The sequence below is a fragment of the Salvelinus fontinalis genome, chromosome 21 (genome assembly GCF_029448725.1).
Source record: "Salvelinus fontinalis isolate EN_2023a chromosome 21, ASM2944872v1, whole genome shotgun sequence".
NCBI classification, from domain to species: Eukaryota; Metazoa; Chordata; class Actinopteri; order Salmoniformes; family Salmonidae; genus Salvelinus; species Salvelinus fontinalis.
This window is the reverse complement of record NC_074685.1, coordinates 85001-100000: the sequence shown is the minus strand read 5'-3', so window position 1 is coordinate 100000 and position 15000 is coordinate 85001. Positions and strand designations below refer to the sequence as shown.

Below are 15000 nucleotides of genomic sequence, written 5' to 3'. Positions count from 1 at the left end.
ACAGGATCATGTCTCCCTCTACACGTGTCTCCAACAGGATCATGTCTCCCTCTACACGTGTCTCCAACAGGATCATGTCTCCCTCTACACGTGTCTCCAACAGGATCATGTCTCCCTGTACACGTGTCTCCAACAGGATCATGTCTCCAACACGATCATGTCTCCCTGTACACGTGTCTCCAACAGGATCATGTCTCCCTCTACACGTGTCTCCAACAGGATCATGTCTCCCTGTACACGTGTCTCCAACAGGATCATGTCTCCAACAGGATCATGTCTCCCTGTACACGTGTCTCCAACAGGATCATGTCTCCCTCTACAAGTGTCTCCAACACGATCATGTCTCCCTGTACACGTGTCTCCAACAGGATCATGTCTCCAACACGATCATGTCTCCCTGTACACGTGTCTCCAACAGGATCATGTCTCCCTCTACACGTGTCTCCAGCAGGATCATGTCTATTCATTACATATACATATACTATATATATATTATACATCATTACTTGAAGGGTGCCTGGGATGCATATTCCTTCTATTATTGCATCCTTTCTCATGCAAATTGGTCGTGCTTTATTTTCCTACATTTTAATTTAAACTTCAAGTGTTTTCTTTATTTACGCTCCTGTTAAATAATTGATTCGAATTAAATGCAGTTTTAAAAACAGAATGAGTGCTATTAGACATGTCAACACACGTGGAATTTAGTTTGACATAATTAAAACTCGTCTTCGAAATTCAACAGATTTTTTTTTTCACACTGTATATTTAAAAAAATAAATCATATAAACATTGGTCTAAAGATAACTCTGAAATACAAGGATTCTGTTGACAAAACTCTTAGCAACAATGGAAATACTTCTTCTTTATGACCACCAGTTTCAGAAAACAGCATAATTCTCTAAACATATCTTGTAGATTAATCCTATTACACCCAGAATAGTAAATAGTGATTACTATACTTGTCTCCTGCTGTTCCTATCAGAAGCCCCCTTTGGTCCAACTCTGAGAAGGTCAACATTGACTGAAGTCTTACAGTTTGTCATCAACAGTAGTCCCATGGAGAATTTCGCAATCTTCCATTTACAGCTATGGTGTAACTGTTGTATGCGAGACAGCTGTTGACCTGGGGGTTAATAAACAACCTGACTTCAACAGCTGTTGACCTGGGGGTTAATAAACAACGTTTCTTCAACAGCTGTTGACCTGGGGGTTAATAAACAACGTTTCTTCAACAGCTGTTGACCTGGAGGATAACAGACAACCTGTCTTCAACAGCTGTTGACCTGGGGGTTAACAGACAACCTGTCTTCAACAGCTGTTAACCTGGGGGTTAACAGACAACGTTTCTTCAACAGCTGTTGACCTGGGGGTTAACAGACAACCTGTCTTCAACAGGTGTTGACCTGGGGGTTAACAGACAACCTGTCTTCAACAGCTGTTAACCTGGGGGTTAACAGACAACCTGTCTTCAACAGCTGTTGACCTGGGGGTTAATAAACAACCTGTCTTCAACATCTGTTGACCTGGGGGTTAATAAACAACGTGTCTTCAACAGCTGTTGACCTGGGGGTTAATAAACAACCTGTCTTCAACAGATGGTGACCTGGGGGTTAACAGACAACCTGTATTCAACAGGTGTTGACCTGGGGGTTAACAGACAACCTGTATTCAACAGATGGTGACCTGGGGGTTAACAGACAACGTTTCTTCAACAGCTGTTGACCTGGAGGATAACAGACAACCTGTCTTCAACATCTGGGGTTATTAAGTCCTGGATGTGGACTGACTGCTCTCGTTCTGACAGTGTCCTCCATACATGACCCATAGATGACCTGTCCTAGGACCACAGAGAGAGGTCAGACGACTCTCGAAGGAACAGGGAATAAATCCAAACTGAGATCCACGATGACATTCTCATCCCCGAGCTAGTCTCCCTAAAGATTCAAGCACCGACATCATTAATAATAAATATGCAACATTTGCAGATGGATTAACCCACCGGATTGTATTCATTAGGAATAGAGCACGTACAGTAGCCCTGCTAAAACCCACTGCTACAGCTCGGAATACAGACTGCCGTTAGTAGTCGGACAGACGATCTCCTGGTGTGTTCAACCTTTTTGTCTAACTGTTCTGCTCCGATGCAAGGAGAGAGAAACATCCTGGTTCTCTAAATTACCTCACAATTAATAACATTATATGAAAGTACTTCTACTTTGAGATGCGTTGTGGTTTACATACAGTTGAAGTCAGAAGTTTACAAATATTTAAGTCATTAAAACTCGTTTTTTCAACCACTCCACAAATGTATTGTTAACAAACTATAGTTTTGGCAAGTCTGTTAGGACATCTACTTTGTGAATGACACAAGTACTTTTTCCAACAATTGTTTACAAACAGATTATTTCACTTATAATTCACTGTATCACAATTCCAGTGGGTCAGAAGTTTACATACACTAAGTTGACTGTGCCTTTAAACAGCTTGGAAAATTCCAGAAAATTATGTCATGGCTTTAGAAGCTTCTGATAGGCTAATTGACATAATTTGAGTCAATTGGAGGTGTACCTGTGGATATATTTCAAGGCCTACCTTCAAACTCAGTGGCTCTTTGCTTGACATCATGGGAAAATCAAAAGAAATCAGCCAAGACCTTAGAAAGAAAATTGTAGACCTCCACAAGTCTGGTTCATCCTTGGGAGCAATTGCCAAACGCCTGAAAGTACCACGTTCATCTGTACAAACAATAGTATGCAAGTATAAACACCATGGGACCACGCAGCCGTCATACCGCTCAGGAAGGAGACGCGTTCTGTCTCCTAGAGATGAACGTACTTTAGTGCGAAAAATGCAAATCAATCCCAGAACAACAGCAAAGGACCTTGTGAAGATGCTGGAGGAAACAGGTACCCAAGTATCTATATCCACAGTAAAACGAGTCCTATAGACATAACCTGAAAGGCCGCTCAGCAAGGAAGAAGCCACTGCTCCAAAACCGCCATAAAAAAGCCAGACTACCGTTTGCAACTGCACATGGGCACAAAGATCGTACTTTTTGGAGAAATGTCCTCTGGTCTGATGAAACAAAAATAGAACCGTTTGGCCATAATGACCATCGTTATGTTTGGAGGAAAAAGGGGAAGGCTAGCAAGCCGAAGAACACCATCCCAACCATGAAGCACGGGGGTGGCAGCATCATGCTGTGGGGGTGCATGGCTGCAGGAGGGACTGGTGCACTTCACAAAATAGATGGCATCACGAGGATGGAAAATTATGTGGGTATATTGAAGCAACATCTCAAGACATCAGTCAGGAAATTAAAGCTTGGTCACAAATGGGTCTTCCAAATGAACAATGACCCCAAGCATACTTCCAAAGTTGTGGCAAAATAGCTTAACTTCTTGCGACTATAGGGGGTGCTGTTTCAAATTAGCATAATTGTCTCTACAGATGAAACGGCTTCCTACTCAATTCTTGATCGTACAATATGCATATTATTGTTATTATTGGATAGAAAACACTATCTAGTTTCTATAGCCGTTTGAATTATGTCTCTGAGTGGCACAGAACTCTTTCTACAGCGAAATCCATGACAGGTTTTGCGAAGGTCTGAGAGCGAAGTTTAAAGGGGTGTGTATATCCTATGGAACGACACGAACTGCACCCGCCTTCCCCTGGATGTCAGTAAGCAATGAGAAGTGGAATGGGGTTCCTACGTAACTCTCAGAGGTTATAAAAGACCAAGGAGTGAGGTACGCCTTCTTTTCGACGTTGAACTTTACGCAGAGAGAGACCTGGGGATGCCATTTTCGAACGCTCACTAATGAACTTTAGATATATCAGTCTGTAATTTAATTTGATATAGGTGTTAGAAACATCATAACGAAGCTATTTGAAACCGAGTTATATCAGATTATGCGAGTATATTGCTATTTTTCGGAATTTCCTCAGTATTGCGTATTGAGGATTTGGACACGTTAGCTAATGTTAGCAATTGTTAGCTATAGTTAGCTGCTATATCAGAAGTTGAATGCAACGTTTTACAACCAAGCAACGATTCTTTTGGACAAAAGTACCACTTGGCCAAGATTCCGATGGAAGCTCGTCGAAAAGTAAGAGCTATTTATGATGTTATTCCATTTTTATGTGGAAAAATGTAAACTCAATAATGGCAAATAGTGACGCCGTTATTGCGGCACTAGTCTGTCTGTAACGCACACTGTATGTCTAGTAACGTTAATTTTAAAAATCTAACTTAGCGGTTGCATTAATAACTAATGCATCTTTCGCTTCATGGCCAACCTGTATTTTTTTAGTCAAGTTTATGAATAGTTTTCGATAAAAATAGTTGTATTATCATGATGCTGCCGGGCAGATTGCTTGAGTAGTTGGACAGTATTTCCATTGTGTAAGCACGATTTGTGCCGCTAAATATGCACATTTTCGATCAAACTCTATATGGATTGTGTAATATGATGTTACAGGAATGTCATCGGAAGAATTCTGAGAAGGTTAGTGAAAAAATTAAGATATTTTGGCAATGTTGACGTTATCGCTCTCTTTGGCTAGAATCAATGCTGGGGTAATGTTTGAACATGTGGTATGCTAATATAACGATTTATTGTGTTTTCGCTGTAAGACACTTAGAAAATCTGAAATATTGTCTGTATTCACAGGATCTGTGTCTTTCGATTAGTGTATGCTGTGTATTTTTACGAAATGTTTGATGATTAGTAATTAGGTAATACACGTTGCTCTATTTATTTATTCTAGTCCATTTGTGACGGTGGGTGCAATTGTAAACTATGAAATCTACCTGAAATATGCACATTTTTCTAACAAAACCTATCCTATACCATAAATATGTTATCAGACTGTCATCTGATTAGGTTTTTTCTTGGTTAGTGGCTATCAATATCTTAGTTTAGCCAAATTGGTGATAGCACCTGATGGAGTAAGAAACTGATGGAGTTAGAAAAGTGATGTCTTTTGCTAACGTGGTTAGCTAATAGATTTACATATTTTGTCTTCCCTGTAAAACATTTTAAAAATCTGAAATGGTGGCTTTATTCACAGGATCTGTATCTTTCATTAGGTGTCTTGGACTTGTGATTTAATGATATTTAGATGCTACTATTTAATTGTGACGCTATGCTAGCGATGCTAATCAGTGTGGGGGGGGGGGGGGGGGGTGCTCCCGGACCCGGGGTAGGTGCTCGTTAGAGGTTAAGGACAACAAAGTCAAGGTATTGGAGTGGCCATCACAAAGCCCTGACCTCAATCCTACAGAACATTTGTGGGCAGAACTGAAAAAGCATGTGCGAGCAAGGAGGCCTGCAAACCTGACTCAGTTACACCAGCTCTGTCAGGAGGAATGGGCCAAAATTCACTCAACTTATTGTGGGAAGCTTGTGGAAGGCTACCCAAAACGTTTGACCCAAGTTAAACAATTTAAAGGCAATGCTAACAAATACTAATTGAGTGTATGTAAACTTCTGACCCACTGGGAATGTGATGAAAGAAAGAAAAGCTGAAATAAATAATTCTCTCTACTATTATTCTGACATTTCACATTCTTAAAATAAAGTGGTGATCCTAACTGAGATAAAACAATTTTTACTAGGATTAAATGTCAGGAATTGTGAAAAACTGAGTTTAAATGTATTTGGCTAAGGTGTATGTAAACTTCCGACTTCAACTGTATATAGAGCGACACAGATACAAAGGGAGACAGAGGGTACTACCACTAACCAGACTGGTACCATGTTTAATATGTAGTACTACCACTAACCAGACTGGTACCATGTTTAGTATGTAGTACTACCACTAACCAGACTGGTACCGTGTTTAGTATGTAGTACTACCACTAACCAGACTGGTACCATGTTTAGTATGTAGTACTACCACTAACCAGACTGGTACCATGTTTAATATGTAGTACTACCACTAACCAGACTGGTACCGTGTTTAGTATGTAGTACTACCACTAACCAGACTGGTACCATGTTTAATATGTAGTACTACCACTAACCAGACTGGTACCATGTTTAGTATGTAGTACTACCACTAACCAGACTGGTACCATGTTTAATATGTAGTACTACCACTAACCAGACTGGTACCGTGTTTAGTATGTAGTACTACCACTAACCAGACTGGTACCATGTTTAATATGTAGTACTACCACTAACCAGACTGGTACCATGTTTAGTATGTAGTACTACCACTAACCAGACTGGTACCATGTTTAATATGTAGTACTACCACTAACCAGACTGGTACCATGTTTAGTATGTAGTACTACCACTAACCAGACTGGTACCATGTTTAGTATGTAGTACTACCACTAACCAGACTGGTACCGTGTTTAGTATGTAGTACTACCACTAACCAGACTGGTACCATGTTTAATATGTAGTACTACCACTAACCAGACTGGTACCATGTTTAGTATGGAGTACTACCACTAACCAGACTGGTACCATGTTTAATATGTAGTACTACCACTAACCAGACTGGTACCATGTTTAGTATGTAGTACTACCACTAACCAGACTGGTACCATGTTTAGTATGTAGTACTACCACTAACCAGACTGGTACCATGTTTAATATGTAGTACTACCACTAACCAGACTGGTACCATGTTTAATATGTAGTACTACCACTAACCAGACTGGTACCATGTTTAGTATGTAGTACTACCAGTTACCAGACAATGTTTAATATGTAGTACTACCACTAACCAGACTGGTACCATGTTTAATATGTAGTACTACCACTAACCAGACTGGTACCATGTTTAGTATGTAGTACTACCACTAACCAGACTGGTACCGTGTTTAATATGTAGTACTACCACTAACCAGACGATGTTTAGTATGTAGTACTACCACTAACCAGACTGGTACCATGTTTAATATGTAGTACTACCACTAACCAGACTGGTACCGTGTTTAATATGTAGTACTACCACTAACCAGACTGGTACCATGTTTAATATGTAGTACTACCACTAACCAGACTGGTACCGTGTTTAATATGTAGTACTACCACTAACCAGACGATGTTTAGTATGTAGTACTACCACTAACCAGACTGGTACCATGTTTAATATGTAGTACTACCACTAACCAGACTGGTACCGTGTTTAATATGTAGTACTACCACTAACCAGACTGGTACCATGTTTAATATGTAGTACTACCACTAACCAGACTGGTACCGTGTTTAATATGTAGTACTACCACTAACCAGACTGGTACCATGTTTAGTATGTAGTACTAACACTAACCAGACTGGTACCATGTTTAGTATGTAGTACTACCACTAACCAGACTGGTACCATGTTTAATATGTAGTACTACCACTAACCAGACTGGTACCATGTTTAATATGTAGTACTACCACTAACCAGACTGGTACCATGTTTAATATGTAGTACTACCACTAACCAGACTGGTACCATGTTTAATATGTAGTACTACCACTAACCAGACTGGTACCATGTTTAGTATGTAGTACTACCACTAACCAGACAATGTTTAATATGTAGTACTACCACTAACCAGACTGGTACCATGTTTAATATGTAGTACTACCACTAACCAGACTGGTACCATGTTTAATATGTAGTACTACCACTAACCAGACTGGTACCGTGTTTAGTATGTAGTACTACCACTAACCAGACTGGTACCATGTTTAATATGTAGTACTACCACTAACCAGACTGGTACCATGTTTAGTATGTAGTACTACCACTAACCAGACTGGTACCGTGTTTAATATGTAGTACTACCACTAACCAGACGATGTTTAGTATGTAGTACTACCACTAACCAGACTGGTACCATGTTTAATATGTAGTACTACCACTAACCAGACTGGTACCGTGTTTAATATGTAGTACTACCACTAACCAGACTGGTACCATGTTTAATATGTAGTACTACCACTAACCAGACTGGTACCGTGTTTAATATGTAGTACTACCACTAACCAGACGATGTTTAGTATGTAGTACTACCACTAACCAGACTGGTACCATGTTTAATATGTAGTACTACCACTAACCAGACTGGTACCGTGTTTAATATGTAGTACTACCACTAACCAGACTGGTACCATGTTTAGTATGTAGTACTACCACTAACCAGACTGGTACCGTGTTTAATATGTAGTACTACCACTAACCAGACGATGTTTAGTATGTAGTACTACCACTAACCAGACTGGTACCATGTTTAATATGTAGTACTACCACTAACCAGACTGGTACCGTGTTTAATATGTAGTACTACCACTAACCAGACTGGTACCATGTTTAATATGTAGTACTACCACTAACCAGACTGGTACCGTGTTTAATATGTAGTACTACCACTAACCAGACGATGTTTAGTATGTAGTACTACCACTAACCAGACTGGTACCATGTTTAATATGTAGTACTACCACTAACCAGACTGGTACCGTGTTTAATATGTAGTACTACCACTAACCAGACTGGTACCATGTTTAATATGTAGTACTACCACTAACCAGACTGGTACCGTGTTTAATATGTAGTACTACCACTAACCAGACGATGTTTAGTATGTAGTACTACCACTAACCAGACTGGTACCATGTTTAGTATGTAGTTCTACCACTAACCAGACTGGTACCATGTTTAATATGTAGTACTACCACTAACCAGACCATGTTTAATATGTAGTACTACCACTAACCAGACTGGTACCATGTTTAGTATGTAGTACTACCACTAACCAGACTGGTACCGTGTTTAGTATGTAGTACTACCACTAACCAGACTGGTACCATGTTTAGTATGTAGTACTACCACTAACCAGACTGGTACCATGTTTAATATGTAGTACTACCACTAACCAGACTGGTACCGTGTTTAGTATGTAGTACTACCACTAACCAGACTGGTACCATGTTTAGTATGTAGTACTACCACTAACCAGACTGGTACCATGTTTAATATGTAGTACTACCACTAACCAGACTGGTACCATGTTTAGTATGTAGTACTACCACTAACCAGACTGGTACCATGTTTAGTATGTAGTACTACCACTAACCAGACTGGTACCGTGTTTAGTATGTAGTACTACCACTAACCAGACTGGTACCATGTTTAATATGTAGTACTACCACTAACCAGACTGGTACCATGTTTAGAATGTAGTACTACCACTAACCAGACTGGTACCATGTTTAGTATGTAGTACTACCACTAACCAGACTGGTACCATGTTTAATATGTAGTACTACCACTAACCAGACTGGTACCATGTTTAATATGTAGTACTACCACTAACCAGACTGGTACCATGTTTAGTATGTAGTACTACCACTAACCAGACAATGTTTAATATGTAGTACTACCACTAACCAGACTGGTACCATGTTTAATATGTAGTACTACCACTAACCAGACTGGTACCATGTTTAGTATGTAGTACTACCACTAACCAGACTGGTACCGTGTTTAATATGTAGTACTACCACTAACCAGACGATGTTTAGTATGTAGTACTACCACTAACCAGACTGGTACCATGTTTAATATGTAGTACTACCACTAACCAGACTGGTACCGTGTTTAATATGTAGTACTACCACTAACCAGACTGGTACCATGTTTAATATGTAGTACTACCACTAACCAGACTGGTACCGTGTTTAATATGTAGTACTACCACTAACCAGACGATGTTTAGTATGTAGTACTACCACTAACCAGACTGGTACCATGTTTAATATGTAGTACTACCACTAACCAGACTGGTACCGTGTTTAATATGTAGTACTACCACTAACCAGACTGGTACCATGTTTAATATGTAGTACTACCACTAACCAGACGATGTTTAGTATGTAGTACTACCACTAACCAGACTGGTACCATGTTTAGTATGTAGTACTACCACTAACCAGACTGGTACCATGTTTAATATGTAGTACTACCACTAACCAGACCATGTTTAATATGTAGTACTACCACTAACCAGACCATGTTTAATATGTAGTACTACCACTAACCAGACTGGTACCATGTTTAGTATGTAGTACTACCACTAACCAGACTGGTACCGTGTTTAGTATGTAGTACTACCACTAACCAGACTGGTACCATGTTTAGTATGTAGTACTACCACTAACCAGACTGGTACCATGTTTAATATGTAGTACTACCACTAACCAGACTGGTACCGTGTTTAATATGTAGTACTACCACTAACCAGACTGGTACCATGTTTAATATGTAGTACTACCACTAACCAGACTGGTACCATGTTTAATATGTAGTACTACCACTAACCAGACTGGTACCATGTTTAGTATGTAGTACTACCACTAACCAGACTGGTACCATGTTTAGTATGTAGTACTATCACTAACCAGACTGGTACCATGTTTAATATGTAGTACTACCACTAACCAGACTGGTACCGTGTTTAGTATGTAGTACTACCACTAACCAGACCATGTTTAATATGTAGTACTACCACTAACCAGACTGGTACCATGTTTAATATGTAGTACTACCACTAACCAGACTGGTACCATGTTTAGTATGTAGTACTACCACTAACCAGACTGGTACCATGTTTAATATGTAGTACTACCACTAACCAGACTGGTACCATGTTTAGTATGTAGTACTACCACTAACCAGACAATGTTTAATATGTAGTACTACCACTAACCAGACTGGTACCGTGTTTAGTATGTAGTACTACCACTAACCAGACTGGTACCGTGTTTAGTATGTAGTACTACCACTAACCAGACTGGTACCGTGTTTAGTATGTAGTACTACCACTAACCAGACTGGTACCGTGTTTAGTATGTAGTACTACCGCTAACCAGACTGGTACCGTGTTTAGTATGTAGTACTACCACTAACCAGACTGGTACCGTGTTTAGTATGTAGTACTACCACTAACCAGACTGGTACCGTGTTTAATATGTAGTACTACCACTAACCAGACTGGTACCGTGTTTAGTATGTAGTACTACCACTAACCAGACTGGTACCATGTTTAGTATGTAGTACTACCACTAACCAGACAATGTTTAATATGTAGTACTACCACTAACCAGACTGGTACCGTGTTTAGTATGTAGTACTACCACTAACCAGACAATGTTTAGTATGTAGTACTACCACTAACCAGACTGGTACCATGTTTAATATGTAGTACTACCACTAACCAGACTGGTACCATGTTTAATATGTAGTACTACCACTAACCAGACTGGTACCATGTTTAATATGTAGTACTACCACTAACCAGACTGGTACCATGTTTAATATGTAGTACTACCACTAACCAGACTGGTACCGTGTTTAGTATGTAGTACTACCACTAACCAGACCATGTTTAATATGTAGTACTACCACTAACCAGACTGGTACCATGTTTAATATGTAGTACTACCACTAACCAGACTGGTACCATGTTTAGTATGTAGTACTACCACTAACCAGACTGGTACCATGTTTAATATGTAGTACTACCACTAACCAGACTGGTACCATGTTTAGTATGTAGTACTACCACTAACCAGACAATGTTTAATATGTAGTACTACCACTAACCAGACTGGTACCGTGTTTAGTATGTAGTACTACCACTAACCAGACTGGTACCGTGTTTAGTATGTAGTACTACCACTAACCAGACTGGTACCGTGTTTAGTATGTAGTACTACCACTAACCAGACTGGTACCGTGTTTAGTATGTAGTACTACCACTAACCAGACTGGTACCGTGTTTAGTATGTAGTACTACCACTAACCAGACTGGTACCGTGTTTAGTATGTAGTACTACCACTAACCAGACTGGTACCGTGTTTAATATGTAGTACTACCACTAACCAGACTGGTACCGTGTTTAGTATGTAGTACTACCACTAACCAGACTGGTACCATGTTTAGTATGTAGTACTACCACTAACCAGACAATGTTTAATATGTAGTACTACCACTAACCAGACTGGTACCGTGTTTAGTATGTAGTACTACCACTAACCAGACAATGTTTAGTATGTAGTACTACCACTAACCAGACTGGTACCATGTTTAGTATGTAGTACTACCACTAACCAGACTGGTACCGTGTTTAATATGTAGTACTACCACTAACCAGACTGGTACCATGTTTAATATGTAGTACTACCACTAACCAGACAATGTTTAATATGTAGTACTACCACTAACCAGACTGGTACCATGTTTAATATGTAGTACTACCACTAACCAGACTGGTACCATGTTTAATATGTAGTACTACCACTAACCAGACTGGTACCGTGTTTAGTATGTAGTACTACCACTAACCAGACTGGTACCATGTTTAATATGTAGTACTACCACTAACCAGACTGGTACCATGTTTAGTATGTAGTACTACCACTAACCAGACTGGTACCGTGTTTAATATGTAGTACTACCACTAACCAGACAATGTTTAATATGTAGTACTACCACTAACCAGACTGGTACCGTGTTTAGTATGTAGTACTACCACTAACCAGACTGGTACCATGTTTAATATGTAGTACTACCACTAACCAGACTGGTACCGTGTTTAGTAAGTAGTACTACCACTAACCAGACTGGTACCATGTTTAATATGTAGTACTACCACTAACCAGACTGGTACCATGTTTAATATGTAGTACTACCACTAACCAGACTGGTACCATGTTTAATATGTAGTACTACCACTAACCAGACTGGTACCATGTTTAATATGTAGTACTACCACTAACCAGACTGGTACCATGTTTAATATGTAGTACTACCACTAACCAGACTGGTACCATGTTTAATATGTAGTACTACCACTAACCAGACTGGTACCATGTTTAATATGTAGTACTACCACTAACCAGACTGGTACCATGTTTAATATGTAGTACTACCACTAACCAGACTGGTACCATGTTTAATATGTAGTACTACCACTAACCAGACTGGTACCATGTTTAGTATGTAGTACTACCACTAACCAGACTGGTACCATGTTTAGTATGTAGTACTACCACTAACCAGACTGGTACCATGTTTAGTATGTAGTACTACCACTAACCAGACTGGTACCGTGTTTAGTATGTAGTACTACCACTAACCAGACTGGTACCATGTTTAGTATGTAGTACTACCACTAACCAGACTGGTACCGTGTTTAGTATGTAGTACTACCACTAACCAGACTGGTACCATGTTTAATATGTAGTACTACCACTAACCAGACCATGTTTAATATGTAGTACTACCACTAACCAGACTGGTACCATGTTTAATATGTAGTACTACCACTAACCAGACTGGTACCATGTTTAATATGTAGTACTACCACTAACCAGACTGGTACCATGTTTAGTATGTAGTACTACCACTAACCAGACTGGTACCATGTTTAATATGTAGTACTACCACTAACCAGACTGGTACCATGTTTAGTATGTAGTACTACCACTAACCAGACTGGTACCATGTTTAATATGTAGTACTACCACTAACCAGACTGGTACCATGTTTAATATGTAGTACTACCACTAACCAGACAATGTTTAGTCTTGTTCAACCAAAGTGTAGAAGAGAACTCACCCAGGTTTTCTATGGAGTAGTATCGCTGCTTGCTGTCTACCCTGACCGTCTCAGCGTAGGGACTTCCTACTCCGTAGCCAATGATGTAGCCCCGTACTAGGATGTTGGGGTTGAGGGGAGGAGTCCAGCTCATGATGATGCTGTTGGGCAGGGGTCGGACGTGGAGGGAACTCGGTTGATTCGGGACTTGGCTCTCTGAAAAAGAAATGTACGACAAATTGGAATGCTTCGAGATAACACGGAATCACCGTGGAAACGGGCCTAAAATGTAACAAGGATAATATATATATATAAACAGTCATGGATGTAGACATTTAACATACAGGTGTTTCCTGGGAATCGGACCCACGATCCTGGCGTTGTCAAGTGCAACGCTCTACCAACGGAGAGACACGGGACCAACGTTTTGTGTTCATCCTTTGAGGATATTTTTCGACAGTTTATCGACTCGTACGTCTGATTTGTTTCATGTCAAATCAAATCAAATCCAATCCAATAAGAAAACAATACGAACATCCCTTCTAACTAAAGCTCCTCTAATGTGATCCGACAGTTTGTGATAATCCTCTAAAGGAAAAGAGGACGCCAAAAAAAAAAAAAATACATTCTGAGGTTAATATCAGTTTATTGAGTGATAATCCATTAGAATTACATTAGGTCCCTTGTCATCTCCTAAAGCCATCTGTCTGATTGATCCCTTCCTTATCTCGCCACTCTCCTCGATATATTACCTGTTTACATCTCCTTCCTAATTTCCTGGCTGCCAGAGCTTGTTATGGTCAGGTTATGTATAATTTATATGAAACAAAAAATGCTTTTAAGTCGTGCCAGGCACAGTTAGTAGCCGAGTACCAAATGGCACACGATTCCTTATTTAGTGCACTATTTTTCGACCAGAGCCCTATTGGCCCTGTGTACTACATTAGTAATAGGTTGCCATTTGAGACGGCAGCACAGTGGAACTAGACGTTTTGTTACTTTAGAGTTTAAAGGCTGCCAGTCAGTCCAGCATTGCTAAGTATCATCGCCATCAAATTGCACAGCAGGTTTGTACGATGCTCAATATGTTAAAACTGTTTAATACTTCTTGGTCTCACCACTGTCTAAATATTTAAACACATCACTTACAAACACGCGGAAAAAAGACGGACGTGTCTGAATACAAGAGTCCAGCCCTGCCTCGGGGAATAGAGACAGAGAGAGACTTGGTAGTGGACGAGGAAGAGGAGAATAGAGACAGAGAGAGACATGGTGGTAGAGGAGGAAGAGGAGAATAGAGACAGAGAGAGACATGGTGGTAGAGGAGGAAGAGGAGAATAGAGACAGAAAGGGAGAGAGATAGACATGGTGGTGGAGGAGGA

At 39.9% G+C, this 15000-nt stretch overlaps 1 protein-coding gene across 1 annotated transcript in view; it reads right to left on the bottom strand.

The window, feature by feature from the left end:
• LOC129819106 (netrin receptor DCC-like) overlaps positions 1–15000 on the bottom strand; it is a 241853-nt gene that overhangs the window by 153991 nt on the left and 72862 nt on the right. Inside the window, exon 10 of the mRNA XM_055875675.1 lies at positions 13640–13834. Within this exon, the coding sequence (XP_055731650.1) occupies positions 13640–13834 (195 nt within the window). The remainder of the gene's footprint in view (positions 1–13639; positions 13835–15000) is intronic.